The sequence below is a fragment of the Stigmatopora argus genome, chromosome 9, assembly GCF_051989625.1.
Source record: "Stigmatopora argus isolate UIUO_Sarg chromosome 9, RoL_Sarg_1.0, whole genome shotgun sequence".
Lineage (NCBI taxonomy): Eukaryota > Metazoa > Chordata > Actinopteri > Syngnathiformes > Syngnathidae > Stigmatopora > Stigmatopora argus.
The window spans coordinates 5,661,695-5,688,824 of NC_135395.1; the positions used below are offsets into that span (position 1 = coordinate 5,661,695).

The 27,130-nt window shown below is 38.8% G+C and overlaps 1 protein-coding gene across 10 annotated transcripts in view; it reads right to left on the minus strand.

Moving 5' to 3' along the window:
• Positions 1 to 27,130, minus strand: part of glra1 (glycine receptor, alpha 1) — a 76,822-nt gene that overhangs the window by 20,544 nt on the left and 29,148 nt on the right. For 6 of the 10 annotated variants that reach the window (XM_077609062.1, XM_077609061.1, XM_077609057.1 and 3 more), the window contains 5 exons: positions 26,323 to 26,361; positions 19,588 to 19,655; positions 14,414 to 14,637; positions 10,101 to 10,183; positions 8,771 to 8,908 (listed from right to left, as the gene is read on the minus strand). In XM_077609062.1, coding sequence (XP_077465188.1) covers positions 8,771 to 8,908; positions 10,101 to 10,183; positions 14,414 to 14,637; positions 19,588 to 19,655; positions 26,323 to 26,361 — 552 coding nt within the window. The remainder of the gene's footprint in view (positions 1 to 8,770; positions 8,909 to 10,100; positions 10,184 to 14,413; positions 14,638 to 19,587; positions 19,656 to 26,322; positions 26,362 to 27,130) is intronic. The other 4 variants (XM_077609063.1, XM_077609064.1, XM_077609060.1 and 1 more) reach the window with 1 other exon arrangement.

The window sequence follows — 27,130 nt, forward strand, 5'->3', positions numbered from 1 at the left end:
GAGTAAAATTTGATCCACATTGTTAGTTTCTTTGGGCCTGAACAGTGTCTGTTTGTACAGTGTGCCCACCGCAATACTCACACTTTGTTTGAACATGGATAACTGACTCCATTAGCAGTTCAGGTCTCATCAGGACCTAAGTGTGGTCCCGAAAGCCCCGGCTATTATTTACGACCTGTCACAGCTGCTTGTTAAGGCTTCCCTTTCATGTTGAAAACCTTCATTTCAGCGCACTTTGTTGTCAATCACGTGTGTGAGCTGCCCTCTCGGCGACCTCGGTGCCCGAATAATTCCAAAAGCATGGTAGGATTCGTGAACGAGCTAAATTGCCCCTAGGTAGGAGTGTGTGCGTGAATGCTTGTCCTTTGTCTCCTTGTGCCCAGCGATTGGGTGGCCACCAATTCAGGGTGTCCCCCGTTTGGTGCCTATATTTAGCTGGGATAGGCTCTAGCACCCACTGTGACCCTTGGGAGGATAAGCGGTCTGGAAAATGAAAAAGGTAGAAATGACCCACTTTAAGCACTGTGAAAATGTATCCTAATAGAGCATCCATTCAAATGTATTCAATTTTTATTCTTAAATAATACAGAAAGCTGTAATTAAAACATTTGAAAGCTAGCTTGGTGTAGAATATGAAATAGGTGAGAAATGCAATGCTATTTTTATTCTCTGTTAAATAGAGCCCAGCAAAAGCACCGATTTGATCCAAAGTGCAAATGTTACCTAAATTGAATGCACATTTTTCAGTCTTTTGCCAACCGGATTTTTTCAGATACGGATTATTAGTAGTTAGAGGAGGCCGATAATAATAATAATCGGACATAGGCCCTGTCGTCATCATCAACAACAAAAGCCTAATTGTCGTCACACCCAGAAACTGCGTATGACGAAATTGGTAAAATATAACCACTATATGGAGACAATAACGGTTCAGAAATTAAATTTAAATCAAACTTAATAATAATAATCGGACATAGGCCCCTGTCGTCGTTATCACAACACAAAAAGCCTACTTGTCATCACACGCAGAAACTGCGTGTGACGAAATTGATGGTGCTTCTCCATAAGCTACGTTTACTCGGCAAAAGACCTAAATCAGTGTAAGTTACGGACTTGTAATTTGGTATTCTGCTGTTGTGGATACAGGTCGCTTACCTCTCGCTTACCTTATTATCATGTTTTTACAGTAATTGAAATTGAAATAGTGTTTTTGCAAACTATTGAAAAAGTACAGCATAATGAAAATAAGTTTATCTTTGTGTTTGGGTGCTTCTACGTGTTTTACAGTCAGTATTTCTTACCATGCATCACTCTGCAATATACGTCAAATGTCCAAATATCGTCCCTGATAAACAGCTCGACCGATTATCCGTCGATCACTACTACCCTATATATTTAAATGTTATCTTATTGAAGAAATGTGAAATATGGAAGAGCAGAGCTGCCAACTTCTCCGGAATTTCCAGAGCTTACCCGGACAAGCAACGCAAACTCCGGACAACCTCCCTAAACTCCGGAAATCCCCCAAAAATTGAAGCAACCATTTCGGAAAAGTACCAAATTTCCAATTTAAATGCCTCGAAATTCACACCATCGCTACGGATTCCGCATCTAACTTCCACATTTGATTCAACTACATTGTAAACCGGAAGAATTCGGTAACACGAGTGCATCGTGAATCATCCGAGTTACCATCGATTGCATAGGTAGCCTCTGTCGCAATGGTTAACCTTGTGAGCTGCCGAACCCCACCAGTTTCATATGCGCATTCACCGAACCCTATTTTAGTGTAAAATAAAATGTGATTTTAAAAAATTTCAAATAAAAAAATTCCTCGCAGCACTGACTGGCCAAGCAAGGTCAGGTGATTATCTGCAGCCAGTGATGGTCAAGCGGGGTATGTTATCATGAATAGACATGATGAGTCGATGTGTCTTGACCTCCGCGGCAGAGGGTCCACCGAACCCCTGAGACCGACTGACTGAACCCCTAGGGTTCGATCGAACCCAGGTTAGGAACCACTGGCTCTATTGCTTTAAGATTTTCGTTTTTTTTCATAAGGGACGTATTATTAAGGCTGACTAAATCACCAGTCTTTTCTTTTGAAACAAATCCTATCATTTCTGGGATTGTTCTAAAGGAAGCAGGCGTACACAGCACTGGTAAGTCTTATCAATATGCCTGCTGGGGTTAAACGCAAAACGGATGGCAATTTGGATGAAACTTTTAATAAGAAACCCAGACACTCACAGAAGTTGATTGGTTCGCTTTCGACGAAAAATCCCATGTTGAAGCCGTCTCCAAAAGGACCGACATTTGCACATTGCACAACATGGATGTGCGACTTCAGCGTGACACAAGGTGGAATTACTAACTGTTAAACGCACAAATAAATTTATTATCATTATCCTGTACTTTTTCAATGGCTAGCAAAAACACAATATTTCAATTAATGTAAAAACGTTATGGTAACAGTTTGATTTAAACTGTCCTACGTTATTTTTTTTTAGGTTTTATACCGATTTTGTGTGAACCGGATTCACTCCGGAAAAACTCTGGAAATGGGACAAGGGTACTCCTGAAATGGGGTTGATGGAGGTTGCCAGCTCTGGAAGAGTAACTGTTGTCATCTACATTTGCATGTTGAACGGGACATGCTTTTATTTTGAAATTTTCAACGGAGTGAGCATGCTAAACTGCTAACTATAAGCTCTACACTTGGTAAAAAAGTTCATTTTTCTTGTATTTTCCTTCACAAAAAGTGTACGTTGTGCATTTTACAGTGTGGGAATGACCAATAAACATCTGTGAAAGGAACTGGAGTGTCATATAATCAATGGGTGAAATTATAATGTGAAAATGCGCCGAGTACTCACAGCACAAACCGCAAAAACGACCGACCTGTTTTTTATTTACCGTGCAATTAATTCCAGGCTTCCCTGGATATCAAAAACAACCTTCATATGTTTAAAATTTCAAGGAGGGAGGAAGAGGACGAAGAGTGTGGTATGGGCCGTGGCTTGATTTATGCGCCAGATACACTTGAGAGCTTTTAAGCTATGTCCATATTTTCCATCCTAGGACAAGATTGAAATGATTCATCCGTGAGTGTGGGACCTTTAATCAATACACTTCAGTAGACCATGACGCACACGACTCCCAATACCTTGTAAACTATATATGAGCAAAAATGAAACGCCCTTCAAAAGCTGATTTTCTTTTGTATTTACTTATCAAATGCACCATTAATTATCAAGTACAGGGATGGTGAACGTGCGGCTCTCGAGCTGCATGCGGCTCTTTGCTTCTTATCATATTTTGTATATGCTGTGGCGCTTTACCTCATTTCATGTTTCTTTTATTTTTATTCTCTCTTATAACACACTCAAATTCATCAGGGCCCATTTAAAACAAATACAGTAAAACCTTGAGATACGAGCTTAATGCCTTCTAGGACCGAGCTCGTATGTCGATTTACTCCCATCTCAAATTAACTTTTCCCATAGAAATGCACTAAATATAAATTAATTCGCTCCCACCCTCTGAAAAACATACACCAAAAAACAGGATATTGGAAAAAAAAACATTTTTGTTGGTTCTAATTTGGAATCTACTAACAGAGTAACTAATAATTATCTAGTGGTTATGATGTTGAATACTAAAAATAGACATTCAGTACAATGACTCCGCATTGTACGGGAGGGGAGAGAGAGAGAGTCATTTGAAATGAAATGAACTTGGTTTACGATACAGACACACTCAAAAATAAGTTTAATCTAACCTTACACTAAACTTAATTCTAATTTTGTTTTATATATTTTTTTACCTTTCTTCTCCCGGTTGGCTCTTTTTGTCCCGCCTCCACCCTGACTTTCAGCCGAAGTTTTTAAAAGGAATCTATCGAGGGTTGTTTGTTTTTGTCTTCCCTTCAAAATATTCCGAAAATGGCGCACACAAATGTCCTCACAATAAGATAACGCACGACTACTTGCCTCTCAAATTTTTAAATTATTTCGTGCTTAATTGATTGTCATCATAAGCCTTTTCTTTGCACCACTCTTCATTCCACCTGCTTGCTTTGGACCCATTGTTGTTCCCTTTATTCTGCACTAACATTAAAAAAAACACAAAAAATGCAACGCTCCGCTCAGTGCTCGTAGAGATCTTTACACAAGGGAGTTGCGGCGAGAAAGACAGTGCGGCTGAAATCATAAGCAACCTCTTGTGTCTCGGACACCTGACTGTCTCATATGCTCGTGTCTAAAAAATTCTCGTATCTCAAGGCAAATATTTGTTCGGAATTTTACTCGCATCTCAAATTCCTCGTATGTCAGGGCACTCGTATGTCAATGTATTACTGTAATAACACTTACCTTGAAATAAACACATTGTTGTTTTGTAACGGGGAGAAAGTGTTATGGTGAATAATATGGTTTTAATTGTGTGTGCCTGTCTGTTTTGGCAGGTCATTGTGTGGTGCGGCTAATTCCCTCAGGTTAAATTCTTTGCTCTTTGTGTCTAACTTGTTCTCCACCCCTGATCTAGTATATACATACTTAAGTATGAAACTATTAAACATATAATTATGTCTTTTGTAGAAAATATTTTATTTATTCACTCGGACTGCAATCCGCTACTTTTGCCCCTTTTCTGCGAACTTTGGCTGATCGTCCAGTGCAATGTGTAAATACACAAAATACCATTTTTTCTTGTGAAATTTAGGGGTGTGGCACACAGTCAGGCGGGGCTTATAGTAAAACTAAAATCACACTAAAGAAATTTTTTTAAAAATTAATTTTTTTGTAATTCATTTGAGTATTTTTTCAATTTCTGATTTTTAAAAAATAATAATGGCACTAAAATATGGGTCAATGCATTAATGGAACTGAAAATTTGTTGTATTTAACTTTTTGTAGTCTGTAATAAAATTATGATTTGAAAAAAAGATGTACAGTTGTGGTCAAAAGTTTACATACACTTGTGAAGAACATAATGTCATGGCTCTCTTGAGTTTCCAGTTATTTCTACAACTCTGATTTTTCTCTGATAGAATGATTGGAACAGATACTTCTTTGTCACAAAAAACATTCATGAAGTTTGGTTCTTTTATGACTTTATTATGGGTAAACAGAAAAAAGTGATCAAATCTGCTGGGTCAAAAATATACATACAGCAGCGCTAATATTTGGTAACATGTCACTTGGCCATTTTCACTTCAATCAGGCACTTTTGGTAGCCATCCACAAGCTTCTGGCAAGCTTCTGCTTGAATCTTTGACCACTCCTCTTGACAGAATTGGTGCAGTTCAGTTAAATTTGATGGCTTTCTGACATGGACTTGTTTCTTCAGCATTGTTCACACGTTCTCAATGGGGTTTAAGTCAGGACTTTGGGAAGGCCATTCGAAACCTTAATTCTAGCCTGATTTAGCCATTCCATTACCACTTTTGATGTGTCTTTGGGGTCATTGTCCTGTTGGAACACCCAACTGCGCCCAAGACCCAATCTTCGGGCTGATGACTTTAGGTTATCTTGAAGAATTTTAAGGTAATCCTCCTTCTTCATTATCCCATTTACTCTCTGTAAAGCACCAGTTCCATTGGCAGCAAAACTGCCCCACAGCATAATACCACCGTGCTTGACGGTAGGCATGGTGTACTTGGGGTTAAAGGCCTCACCTTTTCTCCTCCAAACATATTGCTGGGCATTGTGGCCAAACAGCTCGATTTTTGTTTCATCTGACCACAGAACTTTCCTCCAGAAGGTCTTATCTTTGTCCATGTGATCAGCAGCAAACTTCAGTCGAGCCTTAAGGTGCCGCTTTTGGAGCAAGGGCTTCCTTCTTGCACGGCAGCCTCTCAGTCCATGGAGATGCAAAACACGCTTGAATGTGGACACTGACACCTGTGTTCCATCAGCCTCTAATTCTTGGCAGATCTACTTTTTGGTGATTCTTGGTTGAATCTTCACCCTCCTGACCAATTTTCTCTCAGCAGCAGGTGATAGCTTGCGTTTTCTTCCTGATCATGGCAGTGACAAAACAGTGCCATGCACTTTATACTTACAAACAATTGTTTGCACTGTTGCTCTTGGGACCTGCAGCTGCTTTGAAATGGCTCCAAGTGACTTTCATGACTTATTCAAGTCAATGATTCGCTTTTTCAGATCCATGCTGAGCTCCTTTGACTTTCCCATTGTAGCGTTTGTGGGCGTTTGCATCCAATGAGCCATATTTAAATGGCCTCAGAGAAGTCACCAGCTGTAGTCACTCAGTCACTCACAAGAAGTTAAGAAGCCATGCTATGAAGCTCATTTCACTGACACAACTTTCCAAGTCACCAAAATTGCTAATTCTTGTTGCTGTATGTATATTTTTGACCCAACAGATTTTATCACTTCTTCTGTTCACCCATAATAAAGTCATAAAAGAACCAAACTTCCTGAATGTTTTTTGTGACAAAGTATCTGTTATAATCACTATCAGAGAAAAATCCGAGTTGTAGAAATAACTGGAAACTCAAAAGAGCCATGACATTATGTTCTTCACAATTGTATGTAAACTTTTGACCACAACTGTACCTATATTATCCATTCATGCATTGTCAGTGCCGCTTATACTAATGAGGATCACGGGGGTACTAGAGCCTATCCCAGCCAACTATGGACAGGTACCTGAACTAGTTGTCAGCCAATCACATGACACAATAATTCACGCTCAGGCTCATGACTAGTGAAAATTTTGGAGCCTGCAATGCATTCACCCACTGTGCTGCCATAAAAGAAATAATGAATAAGAAAATTAGTATAATAAAACAAAAGGAGATACAAAAATAATAAATAAAAAGTACTTATTACAGCCAGCTCAAATTTTATAGCTGATATAAATCCAAATTAAAATGTACCACTTTTTTGTGCAAAAAAACAATCAATGAAAGCATTAAAAATACTTAACCAAACAAATAAAACAAACGTAAAAACTGTTGATTTTTAGAGCTGCTCTGGTTTGTCTATCACCCTCAATGCCAGTCAAATAGTCAAGTTAATACCGCAATAATAAAAATTATAGTAGGATGCAGCTGTCGCCAGAAAGTTTTAGCAAGAGGTCCGACGGAAAACATCCTGACGTCCGACGAGGACGCCTTTGTTGTTGTTGTCGTCTTTATTGTTCCTGCGGCGTAGCAGCGCAGGGCAGGCGAGTTGTGCATTGCGGTAGGCAGCCAGTTAATTAGTATTTCAAGAAGCTTTATGTTGCCCACTGTTTGTGTTGCCGGGCGGAATATCTTCTCTCGCATGCTCACTGCAGCTACTAATAAATCACAATACCCCTGGCGCACCTTCACCGCCGCCTTCGCCCCCATTGGGAAACAGCTAAAAAAACATACACAGTAGGCACACATTGAATCATCATTTTCCGGCGGCATCGACGTCCACTGACGTCTAATGCCTTTGAGCTGGGAGTAGCTGGCAGTCTTATTCAATTTTTATAGCAACGTGCAAAACTAGATGGTTAACCACTAGTGGTAGTAGTAATTGATTTGTAGGTAGACTTTTCTCCTGTTCTGGTAATTTTGTGAATTGCTATCCAGTAGAGGTAGGAATTGTTGGTAGTTTGCTGTCCAATACTGGGTGCAGTAATAGTGTTTCTGGTAGATTGTTGTCCAGTAGTATTGATCATGTAGTAAGTTGATTTTTCTCAAGTAGTGGTAGTAGTAATTGTTTTGTAGGTAGTCAGTTGTCCTGTATTGGTAATTGTTTGGTAAGTAGATTACTATCCGGTAGTGGTAGGAGTTGTCAGTAGATTGTAGTCCAATACTGGTACAGTCATACCTTAAGAAAGCCTCTCGGGGCGAAGTTTCCAGGTTACGAAAGCTTTTTATATGCAAATGAGTACCTCGAAATAAGAAAAATGTGGGGGTGGAGTCAAACCCGGGCCACCACAACTGCGCCACCAGCGGGTCTAGATTGCCATCGAGTAGATGTACAAATTGTGAATAGACTATGGTCAAATACTGATGTAGTAATTAAGTTATTGGTAGGTTGCTGTCCAGAAGTAATACGTGTGGAGTAAGTCGATTGTTGTTAAGTAGTATGTGTTGTAGGTAGACAGTTGTCTTGTTTCTGTATATTTGTCCTAAGTAGATTGCTCTTCAGTAGTGGTAGAAGTTGTTGGTAGAGTGTTGTCCAATACTGGGAGTAGTAATGTTGTTATTGGTAGATTGCTGTCGTTTTAAGTGTGCAGAATGTCGGTAAGTCGATTGTTGTCAAGTAGTGGTAGATGAGTTTGATTTATTTAATGAGGGACAGCACATATTAATGAACATATTTATATTCATGTTAATGAACATATATATGTAAATATTTAAGATTGTAGCTGAGGGCTAATTTCCATCTTTAGTCCCTTGTGTAGGTTGAAGATAGACACATATACACACGTAGCAGTTTTAGACAGCATTGTGATCGCAATTTTGTTCATCTAAGCCAAGCTTTAAGATGATTGGGCGAAGAGGTTCAGAGATGGGAGTTCACGTATGTTAATAGGTATTGTAGAGTAGTAATTGTATAGTATATGGTATAGTTGTAATTGTGATGTAGGTACATTGCTATCCAACAAGAGTATTAATTGTAATAAGTGTGTAGTAAGTTGATTGTTGTTCAGTAGTGGTAGCGTTAACTGTGTTGATGGGAAACAGGTCCGATACTGCTAGTGTAAATCATGTTTTTGGATAGATTGTTGTCCAGTAATGGAAGTGTTGGCGTGTTGTAGTTCTCACCAGTATTGTAGTGTTTGGTGCAGTATCTCAGGTCTTTTTCCTCCTTGAGGAGGAATTGAGGCAGCGTCAGACCATCGGCCACCTGCACAGCGCCTTTCTCGTCCCACTCGAAGATCAGGTCGTTCATGGTGTAGCCGACTGGCCGCACAAGGAAAGCGTACCAGTGTTAGCTTCACTGCACTGCCGCGATTCGCGTCTGCTTCTTTTGCCGTCTGAAGCATTTGACATTAACTTGTAAAGAGAGTTTTTCAGGCTCTTTTTCAAACGTGGAGAAAAAAGGTGGGCAGGCCCAAATCTAGACAAAGGATTTGGTTTCTATGGTTACATGGAAACATCATTTCTTTGCGACATTGGCGCCAGACTGAGCGAGTGAGAGAGAGGGAGGGTGTCGACCGCTGCTTTCCCAGTTACTTCACGTCGGTGGCGGAAACCAAACCGCACAAATTTGTATTGCACTCAGGTGCATAAAATAAAAAAATTAATACATACTGTTTACCTCTAGTATGGTAATTTTGAATTAATCCATTAACGAATTGACAGCTTTAGTGGACAGATCATTCATAGACTTTAAAATGAGCTCAAATCTTCTTTTTAAGCCTCTTAACGGGAAGTATTTCAATTTTTTCTCTAATTCTAAAAAGGGGAAAACACTAAACACTGATTGATCTTTCAATCTTTTCTTTTTTTAATTAAAAAGAAAAGCAGTTGATATTCAATTTTCCAAAAAATATTTCTCTACATTGAAAAATAAGTTTGAGTTATTTTTCTAAATTTTAGATTTAAAATTTTATATTTTTGAATTTGGATGAAAGAATAAAATCAGTTTTTTAGTTAAAAAAAAGAATTTTAACTTTTTTTCTTAAAAAAGGGAAAACAAATATTTCCTTTTTTCTATTTTTGATACAGCTGTTTTTCATTTAAAAAGTAACAATAAATATGAAGAAATACATGTATTTTTTATTTTAAGTTAAAAAACTAAAGTGCAAAACAATAAATATTTCATATCATTTGTTTTTAGATTATTAAAAATGCTTTTAAATTGACAAACTAAAAACTTAAATTAAAATTAAAAGTGTATTACTGAATTTGAAGGAAAAACAGTAAATATTCTATTATCTTCAAAGTCAACACACATGATGTACTTAGATGCCATTGGCGTTGATAGATGTCCAATCCTTTTGAAATTAAGTGGCTGCAGTGAATTTGCTGCCATTTCAAATGGATTAAATGTCTACCATAAAGCAGAAGGATGATTGAACGTGACATGATTTAAGAACTATCGATCTCCATCAATGGCACTGAAATTATTTATGTATGAGTGTATACTTACAACTCTCCAGCTGCATGATGCAAGTTTGGACATCCATGGGGAAGTTCTTGAGATCCATGGGACAGGCCAGAATGAGCGTTATTCTGGGGGACACAAACACAAGGACGCTTGTTTTTTGACTCATTTGCTGCAATTGAAAGGCATACACGTCTAATCCATTTGAGCTCAGAGTACTGGCTGTGATGTTTAAAAAAAAAGATTTTTTATTAAATATATTTTTAGCAAGTAAAATATTTTTTTAGTTTTATAATCATAAAAATTCATTCATTCATTTTCTGAATCGCTTGTTTCCAAAGGTCGCACGGGTGCTGAGCCTATCCCAGCCAACTACGGGCACCAGGGGGGACACCATGGCCAGCCAAGCGCAGGGCACGGGTAGACGGACAACCATTCACACTCACAGTCATAACTAAGGGCAATTTATACATTGTTTAACTGAAATGAAAATAGATTATAACAGCCAACCATGCATGTTTTTGGGATGTAGGTGGAAACTGGAGTACCCTGAAAAACCTCACACAAGCCCCGGGGAAAACACGCAAACTCCACACAGTGAGGACCCACCTGGGAACGAACCATCAACCCCAGAACTGTGAGGTCGACGTGCTAACCACTTGGTCATTGAGGCCGCCTCTTTTTTAAATACTTAAAAATATAAAAATACATCGTAGAATATTTACAATGATTTTGAGAGAAAACGAGAAAACTTGTTAAGCAGAATCCAAAGTTTGACGTTGTCATCCCTAACGGCCGCTGCTGGCAATGCTTAAAACGGGACTGGACACCTGTCGCTGTCAAAGGCTCTAAAATGTCCTTCCGCTTCTTTAGTCGATGTGCTCTGAGCTGCTGCAGCGTTTTATGACGGCCATTTTCTATTCCCCTGATTTTATTGCCTCCTGCCAGAGAAAAAGCCGCATTACAGGCGGAGGGAGCCGAGGACCGCTCGCCGCAATGCATCACGCTCCAGCCTGCCAAGAAGCGGCCAACTATCTGTCCGAATGTCCGTACTTTTGTCTGTTGTTGCCGTGACATTGACTGGAGAACTTTATTATTTATTTTTTTAAACTTTAATTTATCGGGTAAAAAAAGGGAGGACACAAAGACCACAGAGTCAAACAATGCAAGTAGAAATCGAGATGACAGAGTATTTGCTACTTTTGTTTTCACAATACTGACATTTCTTGAATTGCCCCAAAATTAATCAGAAGTGGACTAAAATGCACATGAAGTATTCGGGGAATCTCTCAAAAGAAAAATAGTGACCTAAAATCAACCATAAGTGACCTATAAGTGCTCCAAAACCAACAGAATGTGGACCAAACCAAAAAAGGAAACGTAAATGGCCAAAAAAACAACAAAAAATGCTTTAAAAAATTACAAAAAAAGACCCCAGAATGTACCAAAATGTAGAGATAGCACTTGATAAAGTACAAGAAATCACCTGGAAATGCCCCAAAGCCAAGAGGAAGTGACTAATGAGCAGAAGCTGACTAGGAAATGCTTTCAAATCCAAAGAAAATGATTTAAAAATCTATAGGAAGTACCCTGATTTGCCCAAAATTCATACACGTGACCTTAAAACCTACAGAAAGTGATCCAAAATCAACATGCAGTGTTCCGGAAATGCCCCCCAAAATACCCTTAAAACAGATGACAATGCCCCCAGTGACCCTGGAATGCCTAAAATCAATAATAAAGTTGTCTTCACTTGCCTGCCATTCAAAATCCAATGGATTAAAACCAAGATGGCTGGATGTAAAAGCTCAACTTTCAGGGCAATTACTGATGCTAAATGATCAATTCACTTGGTCTGGGAAATATTTGTCAAAATGGATTGAACGTTTCGTTCTGTCAGTGGCAGCCAAATGAGCTAAATATTTCTAGCCATACGTACAATTTGGCCCCTGGCAAAAATCAGTTTGACTGCCCTGTCATAGAGTATACGAAAGTCATTTTTTGGGGGTGACTACCCCAAGTTGTGTAAAGAATAGTTTGAAAACTGCACTACATTGTCATTTGGAGGGGTCTCATAGCTTCTTCTCCTCCTACCGGAGGACACAATGACGGACGCCGTACGCCGCCGGAATACTAAGAAGCGCTGTAGATCACCGGCAAGGCGAGGCAATAAAAGGGAGCGGTAGGCAGAGGCGGCAATAATTTCCGCAGCCTTGAATTGGATGTCGGCGAGACAGAAAGAAAAGCGGTCGCTCTGACTCTGACTCATTAATGGGAACTCTAGATGAACGGCGTCAAGGTCTCTTTCACGCAGTCCACAGTACACCGTAAAGTTGGCCCTCAAAATTAATTGACATTCACAGACGACCCGCTAGGAGAATTTAGGAGAAACTCCATAAACACATTGTTCGTGATTCCACACCTAAATTGAAGTTGAAGTTGGACTAAAAAAATCAGGGTTACTTCACTAAATTCCATAGATTGGACTTCACTGAGCCACAACCCATCTTTGTAAAACAAACAGAAAAAGCGCAAAGTTTTAATCCCATTTGGCTGTTGGCCAGAAAAATCAGACTTGCTACTGAGTGACGTCACAGACGGATGGACAGCCTTTTTGCGCACTCTACCCTCTTCCATATATTTTCTTGACTGGCATCCAGCATTTAAGTTTTAGTTCCCAAGAAATTCAATCTGAAAATGATTCATGTGTTGTGTAGGAAATTGGTACAACATCCACACTGCCGATATAACCCTTGATTATTTTTGGTCCCACCAATCTGAAGGAATTGAGCACAGGAGGAAGTAATAAATATGCTATTCTGTATTTTTTTAATCCAAATATTTAATTGAAGACTGTTTTGACCAAGTGCCAAAGAATGTGTATATAAACATATATACATACATACATATATACATACATATATACATACACATATACACACAATCTCAAAATATCTAAATTCTTTCGATGGTTCATATTACTGCAATAGTTGTCACTTTCGAATAGTGGATTTTTTTAAATTTCAAAATCAAGGATACTCGCGTCTGGCCAGTCAGAGCACGTTTAATTTGGTAAGACGGCGGCGCCCTAGGTAAGATGGCGACGCCCCTAGGTAAGATGGCGACGCCCCTAGGTAAGATGGCGACGCCCCTGGGCGAGCAGTGACAGGCACAAGTGAGTTTTTTCACATTTTATGCAAGATCGTTTTTTTTTCTTGAATTTCATTCTTAGACGTCAAAATATATTTTGTGTAGCGTTATATCTGTTTATCTTTTCTCTATTTTGAAATAAATGACCGTATCGGCCGCATTGTCTTGCTTCATGGTGTCATCGGGTCATGGCGCCATGGCGTTTCGTTGTCACCTTGCAGTTTCATGCATGTTGTCTTTTTATGCGCATATAAGGTGTACCCTCGATTCAGTTATCATTTTTTGTCCGACAAATGTGGCTTATATGCGAGCAAATACGGTACATATATATATATGCATATAAGTATATATATATATATATATATATATATATATATGCATATATGTATATATATATGTATATATATACACATGCATATATATACACACACATGCATATATATATATATATATATATACACATGCATATACATACATATATGTGTGTATATATATTTATGCATGTATATGCATGTATATATGTACCGTATTTGCTCACATATAAGCCGCATTTGTCGGACAAAAAAATGATAACTGAATCGAGGGTACATACATATATATATATATATATACATATACACATACACACATACACACATTCACACATACACACACACATATACACATATACACACATACACACATACACACATACACACATACACACACATACACACATATACACACATACACACATATACATATATACAATATATATATATACACATACATATATACATATAAACTATATATATATATATATATATATATATATATATATATATATATATTTATATATATATATATATATACATACACACACATACACACACAGAATGTTTGGCCACCCATGCTCTAGTCCAAGTGTCTCAAACCGATTCCGCCGAGGGCCGCAGTGGGTCCTGGTTTTTGTTCCAACCGATCCAGTGCCGACATTTTAACAGGTGTCTTCTAAAATAAGTAGCACCTGGCTGCAATCAACTGATTAACTGATTACACTTGCAAAAGGTATCCTCTTGTTGAGTTGGAATAAAAACCTGCACCCACTGCGGCCCTTTGAGGACCGTTTTGAGACCACTGCTCTAGTCTGACTACAGCATTAGGGTCTAAATTTTGGAAAAGTTTGACAGGGAGTGACCGACTGAGGCTGAGTACGGCGTGCTACTCACCGTATGCTGTAGAGCACGTTTCCATTCTTGGAGATGCGTAGCAGCTTGTTATCGGTGGTGACCTCGTGGAAGTTGGCCCCCTTCTCGTTGGCAAAGAACAAGTCGGGCTTCCAGATGGAGTCCAACATAGACGGGTCCAGGTCCAAAGAGTCGTCCGGATACTCTTTGTAGGCCAGACGCGGGTCGTTCCACTGCTGCCTCAAGAAGATGTTCACTCTGTAGTCCTGCCAAACACACCTTTTTCTTTTAAAATTTCATTTATTTTCTATCTTTTAATCATTTGAAGTGACAAACAATGAACAGTTCATCTTTCTTGTAGTTTTTTCCCCAAGATGATTTTATTTTGATTTATATGTCTTCATTGAGCTAATAAAACTGTCTTAAGATTTTTGGCTTGTTTTTTTTCAAATCAATTAATGGCAGAAAGCAGACACTTAAGCAGACACTTTTGGTTCTCCTAAATGAAATTAGCGAGAGGATAAAAATTGATAAGTCTGATGATAGCCATACTTAGTTGTTTTTCTTTCTAATGTGCTGGCAAGGATTAGCAAGCAGTCACTGTTCACTTGTTCACCCTAACACGCACATGCATTAACATACTGTACTGCCGGCTACATAACTCATTGGCTGCAGCTGAGCGCAACAGACGCCCAAACCATATGGACCAGGAGAGTCTGGCTGCGATCAACTGGTTGACATTTAATACATTTGGATTGGACGTATATTGCCGTCAATGACATTGAAGATATAATTTAGTTTTTTTGTTTTAAATTGATTTGCATATCAGGTCGTACCTCTACTTCCGAATGCCTCTAGGTACGAAATTTTCTGGTTACGAAAGTGCCTCGCGATACGAAAATGATCCAAGTTACGAAATCCCCCCAAAACTAAATGCATTTCCTTATCTGTTATTTTATTTTGAAAATTGTCGCGAATGCATTGATTCTCACTTTAGAACCTCGCTATACTCTACTGGGCTCTCATTGGGTGACTCACAAGAACCGCTATCCATGTTTCAAGATACTCTCTTATGAACTTTTTACCGCCGTTTGTCGTCAAGGAGTTCTGACGGTGTTTTTTGTTGTCGAGTTTTTCCAAGTGTGTATAAAAAGCAGGTGCTTCTGTTTTTATCATCAAGCCTCCCAAGAAAATTACCAGTGCGAATGAAAATAAGTGGTCAGCGAGGAGGACAATGACGAGTTGGTCGAGGCGCATAAAAACAAACTCTAGAAATAATGGAACATTCGGCAATACAGGATGATGAGGAGGAAGGAGCGAGCATTCCAACAGCAAAAATCAAAGAAATGCTGGAGAAATTTCATCAACTTTGTCTTCGTAGAAAAAAAAAACACTTCCAGAAGTGTTCACGAGTCGTGCTGTTGCCGACTTTGAATATATATATATATATATATATATATATATATATATATATATATATATATATATATATATATATATATATTTTAAACATCCGTCAACCCAGATGGGCAAGTTAAATCTGAACAGGTAAGAACCAGTAGCAACTAATAAAATGGGTGAAAAATTAAATTCCAAGAAAATCATTTCACGTTAATGTTTGTTGTTGATGTTGTTGTTTGAATTCTTAATGTTGCGTTTATGAGATGTGTGTTCATGTGTTCGTGTGTTTATGTGCTGAGCACTGCTCTCTCGTTCCGTTGCCTACCGTTAGCTTCCTCTTGTTCCCCTGCGTTTCAATGCGGATAGATTTTGTATGCTTGTTATTCATTTTAAGACATTAATAAATCATTCTCTTATTCTCTATTTTTGTGTGTTTCTCACTGCTTTCATACAAAATTGGGACACTTTGACCAACTTTAAAGGATTTACTTAGTAGTTGTGTGAGGACCGTGGAACGAATTAGAGAATTATGTGCTGCTCTACCTATGAAATTTTCAAGTTACGAAAAAAGTTCTGGAACCAATTAATTTTGTAAGTAGAGGTACGACTGTACTGATTTTTTAAATAAAAATAAACAGGAATATGGATTAGTGAGTTAATTGTACTGAAAAAAATGTATTTATGTTTCTTCAGCCAATAATAAAATTATGATTTTTTAAAATGTATATATACATTTTCTGTTCCAATCTTCCCCATAAGGGTCGTGGGGGTTCTGGATCCTAACCCAGCCAAGTATGAGCAGTAGGCAGGGGACACCCTGAATTGGTTGCCAGCCAACCAGAGATTGAACCCTCGAAAGCAGAACTGTGAGGTGCACAGGGTAACCCATGAGTGTGCAAACTATTCCACAAAGGGCCGCAGCGGGTGTGGGCTTCCGTTCCAACTCCTAAAGAGGAAACGTTTCCTTTCCACAAATCTGGTATCTTAGAAAACAGGTGCTTCTTGTTTTAGCAGAAGCCCCATTGGTTAAACTTTTTGTGCCGGACCGGTTGGAAGAAAAACCTGCACCCACAGTGGCCCTAGAGGACCAGTTTGCCGCCCTTTTAAAATGTATTTAACTAAAAATAAGAAAAAAATTAAATGGCACTAAAACTGACCTTACCAGGTTTGGACATGTAAGCTGTCAGTAGCACTGATAACATTTATTTAGTTGAATGTCTTTTCAATTTAAGTTAATTTTAAAAAAATATTTAAAATGTTCAATGGAAATTCCACAGAAACATAATTCACCACAAGACTGTCCCAGTCGAAATGTATTGAATGTCCATTTTGTGTATTTTTGTTTGTTTGTCATAAATGCATTTTATTATATACTTTTTTCATGGCACTGAAAATGCCATCTATTGAAGTCGAAAACATTTCAACCCCTAACACATTTCTTCCATTTAGTTTTTAATGAAACAATGTCATCTTTGCATATTTCTGAAGTATTTTAGTATTGTATTATAACTGAAACTGTCAGCATTTAATATTTTTAAAATACATTTTTGATTGACTTTATTAAAACATGTATTTAGCGCTTTAAAAAAAATAAAAACAGTGTTGCGGGATTTAAAGTGAAACCAATGTGTGCACGCACGCACGCACGCTTCCCACTCTTATGGGCACTAATGGAATTTCCGTGTAATGACGCAGCGTCAATTTAGTCCTTTGGGGGGCGCAGATGGTGCCAAGGTGACGCATATGCGCACGCTTAAAAAGAGGAGGCGGCTTCAATGAGGCGCAATCATTTAGGCTTATATCTTTCCAGGGCAATTTCAAGCTTCTCCTCAGTTTGAAAATTAACGCATATTATAAGCCTGCCGTGATATGCAATAAGTCAGTTAATCGCACAATAAATAAAATAAAGAGGTCGGTAATTTCCTGGCAGCAATTTATCGCAGCTTGCGCTCGGCACACAACTGTGTTAAAACTTCATCAATAGTTTGCATACGAGATTCCACTTCCTTTCACAGATGAACTAGACTAGACCGTACAATTAATGTTCAGATATCCAAAATAGGAAAACATGTTGTGCAGCCTTATTATTGGTAAATTGAGGCTGTACTGAACACTTCAGCTTGTTATGAATCAATAGCCATCTTCTGCAAAAGGCGATCTTCACGGTTAAAAGGTGACACTTCACACATGGCTGATTTACTGCATTTGAAAAGTATAAAAAAATGTCAGGAAGATGAATGATAATGGAATAAGCACACTAGGAAAAATTCAAGTAACAACCTGTTAGAACATCATAATTAATAAGGGTCGAAGGCACAGGAATCAAGAACTCAGCGCCGGAGCGGTTCCACCATGCATAGTCCCGGGAAAAGATTAAAAAGTGCCCAGAAAGTGGGCTTTTGGTCAGCCGGTCGGACTCAAATTCAGCCTATAGAGCAATTCTGTCATGGCAATTTCAATTTCATTTGAAAATACAGGATGCTACAAGAGGATGCTTAAATTTTTTTAGATTTGGCATTTCGTAAGTTGAAATTTCTTTCATATGTTGAGAAAAGATTTTTCCAATGGGGCTTTAGTGTTTAGTAGTGGTACCATTGTATTATTTTAATCCAGTTTGTGTTATATTTAAGAATAAATATTAATTGCATTTGAATGGGTGGTTTATCAGGATAGTATATTGTCACTAACTTAAGGGACCCATTGGAGTGGGTACTGCGTCAGACTGACAGATCTGGGGTTGAGGGTTCAATCCCAAGTCTGTCCTCACTGTGTGGAAATTCCATGTTTTTCCCCGGCTTGCATAGTTTTCTACGGTTACTTCCCTCCCACATCCTAAAAACAAGCAGAGTAGGCTGGTTGAATTTCCCTGAGGTACTGTGCCTGTAAGCGTGACTGGTTGTCCCTCCCCTTGTGCCCTGCGATTGGCTGGACACCAATTCAGGGTCACCTGGTGCCCAAAGTTAGCTGGGATAGGCTCTAGTACAACCCTAACCCGCCAAAACATATTAAACTTCTTGTATTTGTAATTTCTGTCATCAAAAAGCATCATGTTCTCGTCAAGATAGACACTTCTTTTTTCAAATTGAATAATTTGATATTTTGCATTTACAAAGACAGGCATATTAACTTCCTTATGATATTGACCCAAATAATGTGCAATCCAGCAGACGATCCTTTTAATTCATACAGTATCTCAGAAATACCACGTGTGATGATTTTTCTAAAGATTTTCTCTTCAAAGTAACAAATTTGTACAGTAATCCCTCGAATTTCGAGGTTAATGTAGACCAGACATGGCCACGATAACAAAAAAAAATCGAGAAGTAGGGTCACCCCTATTATAACTTTTTTTTTCTTCAGTGCTGAGTCCCAGTAGCAAAAGTGGCTTCCGCTTACGAGTTTCTGCATGGATTTTCACATTTTTATTAACTTAATTAAAAAAATGATAATAGCCAAAAAAATCGCGAAGTAGTGAATTCGCGATAAGTGAAGACGCAATAATCGAAGGATTACTGTACCCCCTATTAAAACCATGAATACGGAGGTGGAAATTGTTAATCAGGGGGTCTCTTATACGAGAGAAATTGTAAAATTGAACGATTTTAAGGCAATTTTAAGGGTACGGCTTATACGTGGAGGCGGCTTATATGCGAGAAAATACGGTAGTAGTCTTCCAATTTTGAAATAAGTGAAACTGTTGACAAAATTCTCTTGATTTGAACAGACAAATAATCTTGATTGTTTCTTTAACATGGCAAAAGATATAAACACGTTTTACATAGGTTCATTTTACCTCCCCATCAAAATTGACTTACCATAGTTGTCTCTGCAATGGAGCCAAAACTGTTGATGAAGATGTTGCAGGTGACGTTGACTGGCGGACCTGAGGATGAAGTTTAAGAGAGCACATCAGAGGACAATTACGTCACAGTGACCTTGACGGCGATCAACGTCCACTGCATCTGAACAGTTCAAATGCATCAATGGCGGCCCATTAGGGACAACGGTTAGCCTTAAAAGCAAAAACCTTCGATGTATTTTATTAGGTTTTTTTGCACTACCTTGGAACAGAGTCTACATTTTTAGGGGTCACTCTGCCACACAACTGACTAGCCAGCAATAATAGCAATAGACGTCTAATCCACTTGGACTCAGAAGTCCAAATGGATTGGATGATTGGCGCCGTCAAAGGCTACCAATGAGTTAAACACATTAATTCTAACAAAGACCCCTAAAACATTCAACATATTATCTTTGTTCTTGTTTTGTCATTGAAATATAGAAATGCTTGACATAACCCTGGCACAAACAACGACTGTATATCTGCGTTCCATCTCAACGGGAAAGCGCCGGCCGGCGTATCACGGGTACACCCGCAGAGGTCAATCAAAGTGTTTTATCGTCCTTCGGGCGGCGACGCCATCACGATGAAATATTAACAAAGATGAAAAATCCATGTCATGTGACCCATGAGGATGCCCGCACCAATAAATTAGCTTCAAAGTCAAACATCCTCCTACATAAACATCAGCGCAGTTTCTCCTCCAGTATGTAAAGGACATTGCTCAATAAAAGTACTGGTCAAATGATTTGGGGAGAACTAAATAAAAACAAAATATGTTACGTTACATAAAGAAGCAAATTTTCTGTTTTGGGGGGAGATTTTTTGGGATACTGACCAAGTTGAATTAGCAGATTACTAAGAGATGAGAATAACATATTTTTTTCTTGGTGGAAAGCAGGGTATTTTCTTATGTGTTATAGCTTGTGTATTGCATACAATACATAAAATACTAATGAGTCAAAATACTAAAATATGGATGGCAAAATAGGGTGGGCTGTCCTGAGAATGGCTAGGGAAAATATTAAAAGAAAAAGAAAAACAAAACATGAATATGGAAAAAAAAAAAAGATACAGTGGATTTCCAGGTTACACCATCCCTACCCTTGTGATTTTTTTATGTTGCGAAGTGGAATATAACATTTTTTCGTCCCCTTTTTATGGCATCGTTCCTACTACATGATAAACAAGAATTTCTTTTGCGCAGCAAAAAAGTTCCAAAATTCAAACATGGCGGTCAGTGTGCACCATGGCGTGACTAAAAAGTTTATCCGCTACTGGTCGGCTTCACCAATAGCAGACCAGCATCTTAGTGACGCCAACCAATAGCAGACCAGCATCTTAGTGACGCCAACCAATAGCAGACCAGCATCTTAGTGACGGTGTGACACACACTGGCTAATATGTTTGAATTTAGGGAAAATGCTGTAAAAAGGGGATGATAAACTTTATCCACTACTTCGTAACGTAAAGAAAACAAAACGTAAGGTAGGGCCACTGTAAATAAAATTTTGAAAATAACATAGGATTTCTAAAAAAATATTATAATTTAAAATATCAGATTGGAAAAATAAATGAATGAAATAAAAAAACACGGAAAATGTCGTACAAATTGTGATAACTCAACATAAATTAAAAAAATAAATGTATTAAAAAAATAACGCGCCAAACTAGAAGATGATACGCTATTTTTAGTATGTGTTGTGACTATAGGGGAGGGCATTCGTCACCTGTACAAACATGGCGGCCGCTCCCAGCTCTAAACAAGCTGCACTTGTTTGTGGTACTTTTATTATTTATGCGATATATTAGCCTTCAGGTCACAGCAGGCTTCAGGCAAACACACAGACGCTCACGCACACATGCGCACGCTCGATATCCCGCTGCAAGTCGGCGTCTAATTCCACAGGCGGGCCTAACTGAGGATTCTGGATTACTTTGATGGCCAATTACTCTCCCTGTCAGCGTGTGCGCATCCCTGCAGGGGCTTTCTGTGTGTGCCAGAGAGAGAGAATAGCAAGCACATCGGTGGTCCGTTTAAAGGGGAGGGATGGCGTAATGGCGCCCAGCCGGGGTTCGCATCGACGGCATGACTCGAGGCTGGCGAGCCAGCAAAGATAGCCCCCTGAAAAATTGGATTTTGATGTTTTTGTATGCATCATGAAAACAACAAAAGACAATGCAATTGCACAGCACTCTTTTTTTGGAAGGACGCTACCTCTCACTCTCACTCTATGAGAAGCAGCTAATTTATGGATCGTTAAATTTCTCATTTCATTCGACAATCTCTGCGTGGGTATGCGCCACGCTTTCATGGGTTAGAACAGGGGTGTCAACCTTATCGATGTTCCCGACCACGTAGTACTTATAGTTTTCTTCGGAAGGCCATTACGTGGACCAATCCATTGTAATATTTAACTCAATTGATGGTCATCGACGGCACGAGACATCCAATCCATTTTGACTGGACGGGGCAAATTATTCATTCATAGATTACCGTCAATGGCAGCTAATGACTTCAGATTATGAGAAAAAACTGGTCCTGTCCCAAAATACTCCCCACATTTGGCTCATAGTGCACATTCCTACCAGCAATGTGAATTGATGATGGCCAAATGAAAGCAAGTCATAGTCATAGGCAGCCCTTTCAAGGCGCCACCGTAAAAACAATTGGGACGTTCTGGTCACAGTTGATTAGCTATGGCATGCTCGTTACAAACCTGGAGGCAACTCCGCATGTTAGCGTTTGCCTCAACATCGCTGTCAATCTCCTTCTTCCGCTCTGCTTCATAACGCTATTAGCATACGACGTGTACGCGAGTCAACACACTAAGCCATAGATAAACACTAGAGCGCGAGAAAACAAAGTGCTGCCGCTAATCAAGTGTCAACAGCGATTGAAAGGAACATTCATTCACCCCCCTATTGGAGTCATTGGCAGCCAGTGAGTTAATAGTCAGTATGGTTTTCATTTATTTATATTTTTAAGTTTTTTTTTTCAAATTGAAAAAAAATTAAAGGGTAAGTTCACACAAATTATTTAAAAAAATGGATAGTATTTTTTAAAGTGTAAATTTATATTTAAAAAAATCTGAAAAGCCAAAGATGTAAATATTCTCTCCCATTTTCTAAACCGCTTTATCCTCATTAGGGTCACGGGGGGTGCTGGAGCCTATCTCAGCTGACTCCGGGCCAGTGGCGGGGGACACCCTGAGTCGGTGGCCAGCCAATCGCAGGGCACAAGGAGACGGACTACCACGCACTCTCACACCCATACCTAGGAGCAATTTAGAGTGTCCAATCAGCCTACCATGCATGTTTTTGGAATGTGGGAGGAAATCGGAGTACCCGGAGAAAACCCACCCATAACATGCAAACTCCACACAGATGGGATGTGACCTGGATATGAACCCAAGACCCTAGAGCTGTGAGGCCGACGCGCTAACCACTCGCTCCACCAGGCTGCCAATGTATATATTGTCTCATTCAATTTAAATTTCATAAATAAGTAAATATACACATTTTTATTCATTGTTGAAAATTTGCTGCAAAACAGGGAGTTAATATTGTCATATTCCTTTATAATTTTTAAGTGTGTAGTAATATTTAAAAATAAAAATAGATGCCAACTATATAAAAAACATGATGCTATTTTTTTTATTAAAACATTACAAAAACCAAAAAAATCCCAATGCAGTAGATATTGTCGTACTCTTTATTTTTTTTTTAAACAAAACCAAAACACAACAAAATCAGTAAATGTACACAGAATCTTTCATTATTATTAAAAATTTAAAAATATAAAAAACCTTTAAATATGCTGTATTCATTCATCATTTATTAAATGTTTTAATGTTTTTAAGGTAAACAAACTAAATTGACACAAAAAATAAGTATGTTTTTTTCCAAGAAAAAAATATTAAAAACACCAACACTAAATGAGTAAATATGGTTTTATTTTTTAAGCTGAAAAACAAAAAAACCTGTAAATATACCCTAAATATATATTTATCACTAAAAAGTAAAATGCAGATAAAGCAGTTAATATTGTCAAATCAATTTATCATTTTCAAATGTGTATTATTATTGTCGGTGGACCGGCGGCCCGAGTGGTTAGTGCGTCGGCCTCACAGCTCTGGGGTCCTGGGTTCAAATCCAGGTCAGTCCACCTGTGTGGGCCTGTGTGGGTTTTCTTCAGGTACTTCGGTTTCCTCCCACATTTCAAAAACATGCATGGTAGGCAGATTGGACACTCTAAATTGCCCCTTGGTATGAGTGTGAGCGTGAATGGTTGTCCGTCGCCACGTACCCTGCGATCGTCCGACCACCGATTTAGGGTGTCCCCCGCCTCTGGCCTGAAGTCAGCTGGGATAGGCTCCAGCAGCCCTCGCGACCCGAGTGAGGATAAAGCGGTTCAGAAAATGAATGAATGAATGAACATTATCACTGTTATTTATTAGATAACAAAAAAAACCAAAAACTGTAGATAGACAGTAAAGATTTTTTTAATTCTTAAAACTCCAGAAAATATCAAGGAAAGAAAGGAATGAATGATCGTTGCCTGTTCTCCCACTGCATTGCCGTCTGCCTGTTTTTTTTTGCTTCTTTGTGTGTGTGTGACCCTGTACGGAAATGCACGTGTGCCATTTAATGAAGTCCGTTGATGCTGTGCTGTTAGCTTGATGCTTTAAATCATCTTGACAGCAAGGAAGATGTATCATGGCAGTTGAGCGCCAGCCCCCGCACACACACTCAGGTTGAGTCACTGTCACAGTCTATATTTAAATGTCACGTGAAGGTAAGGTTATGGTCGCTTGCCGCCGGCGCCCTGGTGTATAAGCATGGCGTCATTGCGTTTGGACGGAAAAAAGAAGGCCAACTAACTCCTACCGATGGAGTTTATTTTAACCCATCATTGTTTGTTTTACTCATCTTTTTCTCTTTTAAACCCTCGATTGGCGACATTCAACCACACAGCGTCCAACCACCATTGTGATGTGAATTGAAATTACTTTGGCTATGCTCACACCACAGGCTGAAGTGACCCAATTGAGATTTTTTTCACATTTATCTGACTCGAGTGATGCACTTCGTTGAGAGTCTGAGCGGGACAAGTTGCACAATATGCGGACAATTACAAATCTGATCTACGTCATTGTATGTGGTTTTAAATGTGATCTTGGCCGTGTATTTCAGAATGTGGGTGGGGTTTTGAAATCTCAAGTATACCAAATCGTAATTCATGCAAAAATTACATCCTCAAAGAGTGGGCGGGGGAGGGGGTTATGGCGCATGGGGTCAGCGGAGACAGAGATGTGGATTACCATGGCGTCTGGCTTGAACTCGTCTTTTAGGCCGCAGGCAGGCTTGACGAGTGGTGAAACTCAAATGAAAATAAAATTGGGTTTGCCCCCGTTTTCTTACTGTGCACAAAATGAGCGTAGTATAATAAGTGAATATTTTTTGCAGGGCCAGGAATCAGGGCAAACTGACTATATGTATGTGCGTGTGCATCCATTGCATTAACACAATCGTAAGGAGTTTGCAAGTATATGGCTTGCCTTTCAATTTATAAAATTCAGGAAAAACGTGTATGTTTTTTGATCATTTCAAATTGTGTACGCCGTATAGCAACTTTTGTATGGTACTTTTTTAATGTACATTTTTTGTCAAACCCATCGCGTTTTGCCCATTTCGGCTCTAATCCGGATCGTCTCAGTCACTGGCAGAAAATGAAAATGTCATCCTCGACTGCTAATATTGCCATGATCTAAGCATGATATGCGCATATTTTTCAAATCTAATATTTGCATTTTTTCCAATGATCTCAGTTATTAATTATCAAAGGAAGCATTTTTAAAATCTAAACAATCAATATATAACTGAGTAAAAATGTTCCTGTTTTCCACTTATTGTCTAATGTAAATGTAAAAAAAATATTTACTGTCTTACACTTTTTAACAAAAAACTAGGTTTAGGATAACAAGGAAATGTTATCCCTTTTTAAGAAAAAGTTTTTTAAAAAAAATTTGGGGAGACACCACCACAATTGGGAAAAAATTTGCCCAGTTTTTTTTTAATCTAAGAATTTTAAAAATAAATATTAAATTTAAAAAAAGAATGTTTACTTACTTTCTTACCCTTTAATGAAAAAGGAAAAGTTATCCCTTTGTATGTTTTTTTTAAAATCTCAAAATAGTTTTTTTTAAAGTCAAAATTTGAAAAATGAATATTAAATAAATAAAAATAAAAATGTTTACTCTTTCCCCTTTCTGTTTTCATTGTTAAATAAAATATTAATTAATTCTTGATCCGAGCCGCTCATGTCTAATTGGATATTTACTGGGTTTGCTTTTTTAAATTAAAAATAAATGATAAGATCATTAAGAGACATTAAGAGATAAAAAAGGAAATATTTAATGAGCAAATGTTCATTCACCCCTACAATTCTAAATAAGATGGACGTCTAGAGCTGTCAATGCCAATTTGTTAACACGGAAAATGCAAAAATATCCCTAGAATCGCAAAATGCAATTTCCCACTTTACAACAATATTCTGGTTACCTGTCGTATTGCAAAAACTAATAACTGTTGAAACTTTTGCAATCAAATATCGTATCGGAATCCAACATTTCAGTATCGACACGTCAATACTTTTCCATACTTCTGACAACCCTATTCATGGGCAAGAAAAGAAAATGGAAAGTACCTTTCTTGTGAGTAGCTTCATTTTTGGAGCCTTTGGGGTCTAATAATACAAAAAGATGACAATTAAACACATCACAAAATGTTGATTTTTCTCCTACTAGCGACTAACAAGAGCAACTACTCGTTGTTTGTCCCGTTTGAGGAAAACAACGCCGCTAATCGGGTGGGGGGTGGGGTAGGGGCGCCGTTGCGCGCTGCCAACAAGGGGGGCGGGAGCTGGGCGGGAGAGGGGGTGCGCGTTGGAGGCAAGGCAGTAGCGGCGGGCGGGTTGGCGAGCGGGTTGGGTGAGCGGGGAGGATGCACTGGTCCAAAGGAAGTCGAGTGCGGCCATGGACAAATGGGAAAAGAGGAAGGTCAAACAAGCAAAATGCACCACAATCTTCTCGCTTAGGCTCTACTAGGACTGCCACCATCAAGATACTCATCCACTATGTAAACTGGATTATGCGCTGGTCTTTTAGACCAGCGGTCTCCAAACTTTTTCTCACGGCGGACCAGTAAAAAGCTCTTCCGATTTTCTCGCGGACCGGCATAAGCAGAGGGCGACAACTTAAGACAGAAGTTTGGAAGTGGAGGGGGCTGTATGTTCCACGGACGAGATCCATGAGGGCAAAAAAATAAGTTCCAAGCATAAGAGCAATTATTTATTATTATTATAACAATTGTTCTCATTTCAAGTAGGAGGGCAGGATTGAAAACGTTAATATTTATTTCTCTGACCGACCGGTACCAGGTACCGGACCCCGGCCCGGTGGTTGGGGACCCCTGTTTTAGACCACAGGTGGCCATCTTGTAGTCCGGGGACTAGC